The following is a 7,252-nucleotide window of genomic DNA, read 5'->3' as shown; positions in this document are numbered from 1 at the left end:
CCACGAGTTTGACATTGACATATTCGCTAACGTCTTATGCATCTAACTGTAACTTTTTATGCATCTCGCTCACACTAAGGTTAGTACGAGCGAGATGCATAAGAAGTAAGTTATACACATGCTAGCGAATATATCAATGTCAAAATCGTGGTAAGCTGGTAAGGCTACTGATCGGGGGTTAGCGTTAGGAGTTAAGGGGTCAGGGACCCCTTAGGTCGGGGAATGGCGGTTGAAGGGTTGCTGGTTCAGGATCGAGGGGTTCCTGGATCAGGGGTTGATGTGCTGTGAGTTTGAGTGATCGGGGGGCTGAGGGATTGGGTCAGTGGCGGGGCGGGCGGATGGATTTAGTTGACAGGAATTATAATTTCCCAGACGGACTCGAGAAAATTCCTGGTTCAGGGTCGAGGGGTTCCTAGATCAGGGGTTGATGCGCTGTGAGGATGAGTGATCGGGGCGTTGAGGGATTGGGTCAGTGGCGGGGCGGAAGATGGAGGCGGATTTAGTGTAGTAGTGACAGGAATTATAATTTCCCAGACGGACTCGAGAAAATTCCTGATTACATATTTATTAAATTAATAGGTACACGAATTTAGTGTTAAACATGATCTTGTTTTTCATTCATGCGTCGCGCTCTTAACAATGCGTTAAAACTAAAAATGGAAAAATACAAACTTTTTACAAAAAAAAACCAAACCGACTTCAAAAAGGATGAAATAAAATATTATCCTCTTTGAAGTCTATGCGTTACCAATTGATATGTTTGAAGTCGGTGCCAAGCCAAGTAGTAACAATACCAGTCAAAAATAATCAGCTTTATTGGTATAAATCCCATTAGAACTGTACTAATAACTATTACAAATGTGTAAGTAATTCTGTCTGCCTCTTTGTCGCCTTTTCATGGCTAAACAACTGAACCGCTTTTGGTGAAATTTGGCAAGAAGGTAAATTTCTTGAATTGTTCTATATTTTGAAATGTAGTCCTCTGGATAAGGGACGGGAAATTACTCAGTCCCAATCTCACACTTGCGTGCTATAGACTGTTCGAGCATGTAAGAAATGCTCTTTAAAATATACGACGGAAAAAAAATGCATTGGATTTCCACTAATGTGCCGACAAACATGGTACCTACAGACTGCGCCAAGAAGGTTTGATCGTATGTTCTGAGGTGTGTTCTTAGATACAATCGACGTCAAAGATATGTTTACACTTTTGCACCTTACTCCTTTGTAATAAGGCGAAAAGTGTAAACATATTTTTTTTAACGTCGACTGTACCTATAGAAAGTACGTTCATTGTCGTCGTGTAAGGCAATCCAACGTAGGTACATCCTTATCGAATCGCACCGAAATCATGGTATGCTTCAAAATTTGACTTGGCACCGACTTCAAACGCATAGACTTAAAAAAGGATAATATTTTATTTCATCCTTTTTGAAGTCGGTTTGCTTTTTTTTGTAAAAAGTTTTTATTGTATTTATGAACCAGAATCATTGCTACTATTGTAAATCCTTGCTACATCAGTCCACGCAGACGAAGTTAGTATTAAGAAGCTAGTAGGAAATAAAACACAATATATTTTAGTTATAAAATCTATAATACCACGTCACAATTAACTTGTTGAAATTGTATTGGAACAATATCAAGCCAAAGCAAGCTTTATGCCAAAATCGCAGATAACTTTTTGTATGAAGACCGTCGAAAAGAACTGAGACTGTGTGAGCAGAGCTTCGGTGGCGAAAGTTGCCAAATTGGCCCTCATGAAGGCAAAAGTGTTCGGCACCACTGGATCTGAAACCATAATATTGTAAATCAGTTAGTTACCTACTCAAAATATTAGGGCGAGTACGGGAGACTTGCTCAGGTGAGTGACTTGAACCATGTTTTTAAAAAGTTTTAAAATCAAAATAAATATTTTCACCACACCTGCTGATAAAGGCTCTCTTGATTGTTCAACAACTGATAAGAAAGTTGCATTTTATTCACATGTGAAGCAAAGTAATCAAATGCAAATTTTGAGTTGTTCTCGTATGTTTGCTGGTAGAAGTGACTTTTAAATGATAAATATTTAATAACGTTCACTTTGAATCGTATTGCTTTGATTTTGTTTGATATATTCTGCCCTCTTAAGCTAAAAAGCCGTATTTGCATTCAGTTTTCATACAAATTGACTGCAAATACGGTTTTTTAGCTTAGGAGGGCAGTATTACAGTTAGTATTTTCCTTGTGTTGGTGTGGTGAAAAAATTTGTTTGTCACTCGGTGACAAAATTTGTTTAACCCTCGTGCCTTAAACCCTCGCAACGCTCAAAATTCCATTTTTCGAACCACTCGCTAATACCCTCGTGGTTTTGGAGTATTTCGCTTGCTCGGGTATGAGCACGAAAGGTTAAACAATAACTTTGCCCCCTTTTAAATCAAATAACTATTTTATCAGCGCTCCAATATGACCTAACGTAAAATCATAAAGCGGCCCGGTCTAGCGTGAGTCATCCTTAAGCCTGACGATATAAAGACGCCAGCATCTTCCAGAAACGGGTGACTTTGGTTAGGTATTTTATATTTAGTTGAGTGTATGTGCAGTCGCCATCAGATATATCGGAGCGGTCAAGGCGCTCATAAATATCTGAACACGCCTGTGTTGTCAAGGCGTTAGAGTGCGTGTTCAGATATTGTAAACACCTTACCTTGGCGACTGTACCTATAAGTTGGGCGTATAATTAACCTATTGTTTTTCCAGGGTCTTACCTGAGCTCTCTCCCAATCTAGGGTCCATATCAACATTAGGTATTGCGTTAGCGTAGGCGAAGTTGTCCGACTTCTCAAACAGAAGGTCGTTCACTTGGGGTATTGTCACGGTCAGGAAGATGGACGCTAAAAAAAACAAATGTATGATACGAGTAAGGTTGACGAAATATAAAGTGAGCCGATCTCTCGAACAAGTTTGAACAAGATCGGCTCACTTTATATTTCGTCAAGATAAGTTACCTAAGCTATCATTAGAGTCTGACCACGGATCTAGATTCTAGAATAACGCTTATGCTTAAAGATAATCGAAGTGTGCAAAAGGAAAGCCATCAAGTATATGAACATTTCATGAGTGTGAAAGGCAGACTACAAATGAAACAATACACGTTTTGCACGGAACACTAAAAACGTAAAAACCACTTCTGAGCTTCATAGCGGCCGCTAACGGCCGCTTGAATGTACAAAAACGTAGGGTACATTGAATTCCGTTTTGGGCGAGGTGGAGCATGTCCATTTATTTCTTTGACAAAAGCTTGTAAAACCGGACAAGTGCGAGTCGGCCTGGTGACAGACAGACGGACAGGAGTCCTAGTTGGTACGGAACCCGAAGTCCCCTTTGGGTACGGAACCCTAAAAATTACATACGGTATTGTATCACGGTGTATCCATAGGTGATGATCGGTTCCCTGGCCCTCCTGTGGTACCTCAGGAATGTGTCTCTGGATTTCACCGTCAAGTTGGTGAACTCTATAGTGACGACAACCTTGTCTGTTTGTCTGTTAACACTGAAATCATAGTTTACATTATTCGCCGTCAACCATAATAGGAGGCTCCTATTATGCAGCCTCCTATAGTTCATGCACGCCCTCTATTGACTTAAAACTAGTAATATACCCATATATACTGTTCTACTGCTGGGCAAAGGCCTCCCGCCTAAACTTCCAATCCTCTCGATTGAGTGCAACTTCTGGCGAGTCAATAACAAAAAAATAAATCTATAATCTAAACATCTAATCTTTTTATTTGCATTGTTTTTTTATATACTATATAACCACCCAACTATAGCCCATAAGCTCCCAACTGGGTTCTTCGTTCAGGTGAGACTATTATTTCAATGAAGTTCTTTAAAACTCAGACAAAACTAAAATAAAAAATAACCTTGGTGTTTAGACTTAATTAAATAAATAAATAATAAATATTATAGGACATTTTTACGCAAATTGACTAAGCCCCACGGTAAGCTCAAGAAAGCTTGTGTTGTGGGTACTCAGACAATATATATAATATATAAATACTTAAATACATAGAAAACAACCATGACTCAGGAACAAATATCTGCATCATCATACAAATAAATGCCCTTACCAGGATTCGAACCAGGGACCATCGGCTTCATAGGCAGGGTCACTACCCACTAGGCCAGACCGGTCGACAAAGTATTGTATTAAGTATTGTATAATTATCATTGTATAATTTATTAGTAGGTACTGGGCTATAGTTTGATAGTTTTATTAACATAGCCATAAACAATTATTCTACTTACTAGAGGTCCTGTACCCTTCCCGTATTGAATCCAGTATAGTAACCGTTCACAGTAGTCAGCGTAGTGTTGAAAGCTGGGAAGAACGTGTTGGAAAGGGGATGCAAGTAAGGTTCAGGGACTTTCCCCAGTGGCTTCTTGCAGTGGGAGTGGTCCTTGAAGAAGTAGCGGACGCATTGTAAGTCGTAACGGCGACAAGGGCGGTTCACGTTGTTAGGAGGACCTGCAATAATACTTGACATTCAATTCACTATAGGCACAGCGTCCTGAGTAGCGCATGAGAAAGTGCGCGATTTCGAGAAGCAACGTAAAATTGACCTCGACGCTAAACGCGACGAGCTGAAAGCACGCCAGCCTGCTTCCTTTCACTACCACTATGTGGCTGGTGTTCTCACGTGCCCTCAATGTGCGCGGGGGTTCACCTTAAAGATCGGCTACGTTAGCCATATTCGGGCGCACGAGCGCCGAGTTAACTAGGAGTCGAAGTGGTCGTCTTGGTCGAAATCGGCCGAAAAGAGTATAGAAATGACTTAGAGCCGTAACGCACTGTCGACTAGTCGCCGGCGACTTGGTCTCTCGGCGACCAAAACATAGGCAACTAGGGCCAGGAAACCAAGCCGAGCGCAGGCATCACTAAAACATGTGTTCTTCACAACTATGTTCGAGAGAGAGGCGGAGACAAATTTGTCGCCTCGACAGTTGCTCGCAGTGTGAACGCTTCCATCTGAACCCTTGTTCTTAGTGGTCGCCGGCAACCAGCAGCAGTGGCTTGTGCGTCGCCACTACGCAGCGAGTCGCCGAGTTGGCCGGGCGACCGGCGACTAAAAGTGCGTAAACACTTTTTTACCTAAACTATAAAAAGTCACAGTCGCCGGCGACTGAAATATCAAAAATACTCCAAATTTTCTCATAAATCTTCCAAAATTACTGCTACCATATACAAAACCTGGATAAGTGAGACTTCAAGGGACGAGCAGAGTTGTCTCACTTAAAGAGGTATTCCACTTATCCAGGCTCTCAGTTAGCCAGGTACAAATAAATTTCTGTCTCATTTACAGAGGGTCCCATTAATAGAGGTGAGAGTAGAGGATATATCTCAGTTATAGAAGTGGTTAATAAGGTATTTTGTAATTATCTTTAAATGTTTAGGTAAAGTAATCCTTGTCCCTAAATATTTTTTAAGTCTGTTTAAATATTTATTTGAGTTTATTTTGAATGATTTTCCAAAGGATAGATTCTTTTAATTAAATTTGATACGGACTTCATTGCGTCTTAGAAATTTATTAAATGAAAATTTGTTTATGTTGATGTTTGATGTTTAGACACAATTAAGCAAATGCGGAATTTGTGAATAGACTAAGAGTTAGTAAGAATACGGAAATAGATCAATAAAGTCCAAGTTAGAGAGGTTATAGATTGACGTTATCTCAGATACAGAGGTAATTCGTATAAAATTCTAAAAAAACAATTAGGGATATGTAAATCTTATAAATATAGTCTCAGTAAAAGAGGTAAAATACACTCTCTGTCTCAATTATAGAGGTAAATGTGACTATAAAATCACAACAACTAATCCCAGTTATAGAGGTTCGTTTTATCTCACTAACAGAGGTAATTCAGTGCCAAAGTGTCGAGACCGCACCATGAGTCCCAGCTATAGAGGTTTCTCACTTATCCAGGTCCCACTTAACCAGGTTTCACGGTATATTAAATATGCTTATGTAATCCGTGGTCTCTGCCTACCCCTCCGGGAAATAGGTGTGATTATATGTATGTATGTATGTACTTACCAGCAGGATTCCCGAGGGGTATCTCGGTTGGATTTGGAGTACCACCTTCACCACCCGTTGATGGATCTGTTACCCCAGTCGCAGGGGTACTTGGCGTTACGTTTTGTGGTTGCTGTGGTAGGTTGGTGCATTGTCCATTTGGACATGGTAGACCAGGCATTCCTCCTGGACCAGAATTGGGAGGTAATTGGGCTAAGCCGCTAGCGACTAAAAATAACACACACAACTCCTTCATTATGGTCTATTGTCTTCAATAATCTTTGTATTAAGACCAGCAAGAATCAGCGAAACGCATACTTTATACCGACAAACGTAATTATATTTAAATCGGTACTTAAGGAATTCTAATATCGATTTTAGTTTCGTGTATAGTTTGACCTTCTAATGTATTGCGCAATTATTGCATTTATGGGTGATTCTTATTTTGTTATTCTTTTTTTATGACTCTTAAGAATAGCATAATGTTTTCTAAAAAAAACAAACAGTAAAGTCTATACAAATTTACTAAATACAAAGAGAATAAAGTCTATAGAGACGGATTGTCAAAGTAAATTATGTAGCCACTGTAAATTTACTGCCATCTTTCGACAGAACATAAAACTGTTAGAACGCCATTTGACTTTGATCCTTATTCTTTCAGTGATATGTGTTAACTTATAAATATTAATATTCACGCCATCTACTCGACTATAGGCCAAAGGTATAGTTCCATGTTTTCGAGCGATGGCGCCACAACCTTCAGCCTATGCTCGAGTAGATGGCGTGAATATTAATATTTAAAAAGTTAACACATATCAGTTAAAGAATAAGTATCAAAATCAAATGGCGTTCAAACAGGTTTAATCTTCTGTCGAAAGATGGCAGTAAATGAACTGTAGCTACATAATTTACCATGACAGTAACTCTCTTCTTCAAATCCTCTTTGCTAAATATAAATGAATTACGAGTACCACTATTTATATATCCATGCTCGTAATAGTTAAGTAAATCCCTTTTAATAATAAGTAATACTCATAATAAATAAACGTCTACGTCTGGGAGGACATCATCATCATCATATATCCAAACAGTGTTCTTAGGATGATTATTAATAAAATATATTTTAAAAACATTACAAAATAATGTCACAGCCCGTGTAGTAAGTAGTGTACACTGAGAGAAAAAACTAACAAAAACAC

The 7,252-nt window shown here is 39.2% G+C and overlaps 1 protein-coding gene across 1 annotated transcript; it reads right to left on the bottom strand.

Moving 5' to 3' along the window:
- Positions 1-1,605: 1,605 nt before the first annotated feature.
- LOC134795163 (fibrohexamerin-like) lies at positions 1,606-6,234 on the bottom strand. The gene is made up of 5 exons (XM_063766994.1): positions 6,075-6,234; positions 4,288-4,507; positions 3,390-3,529; positions 2,745-2,870; positions 1,606-1,788 (listed from the first exon to the last, which is right to left on the bottom strand). The coding sequence occupies exons 1-5, from the start codon at positions 6,232-6,234 to the stop codon at positions 1,640-1,642; spliced, it is 795 nt and encodes a 264-aa protein (XP_063623064.1). The 3' UTR covers positions 1,606-1,639.
- Between the last annotated feature and the right edge of the window lie 1,018 nt (positions 6,235-7,252).

The sequence above is a fragment of the Cydia splendana genome, chromosome 11, assembly GCF_910591565.1.
Source record: "Cydia splendana chromosome 11, ilCydSple1.2, whole genome shotgun sequence".
Classification (NCBI taxonomy): domain Eukaryota; kingdom Metazoa; phylum Arthropoda; class Insecta; order Lepidoptera; family Tortricidae; genus Cydia; species Cydia splendana.
This window is presented reverse-complemented; position numbering and strand designations above follow the sequence as displayed.

Bases quoted from the DNA above. Each gene is read 5' to 3' on its own strand.
- LOC134795163 (XM_063766994.1), bottom strand. From the start codon at position 6,234: ATGCCTGGTCTACCATGTCCAAATGGACAATGCACCAACCTACCACAG. The intron at 3,530-4,287 runs GTAAGTAGAATA...CTATGATTTCAG, and splicing joins GGAAGGGTACAGGACCTCTA to TGTTAACAGACAAACAGACA. The intron at 2,871-3,389 runs GTATGTAATTTT...TGTTTTTTTTAG, and splicing joins ATACACCGTGATACAATACC to CGTCCATCTTCCTGACCGTG.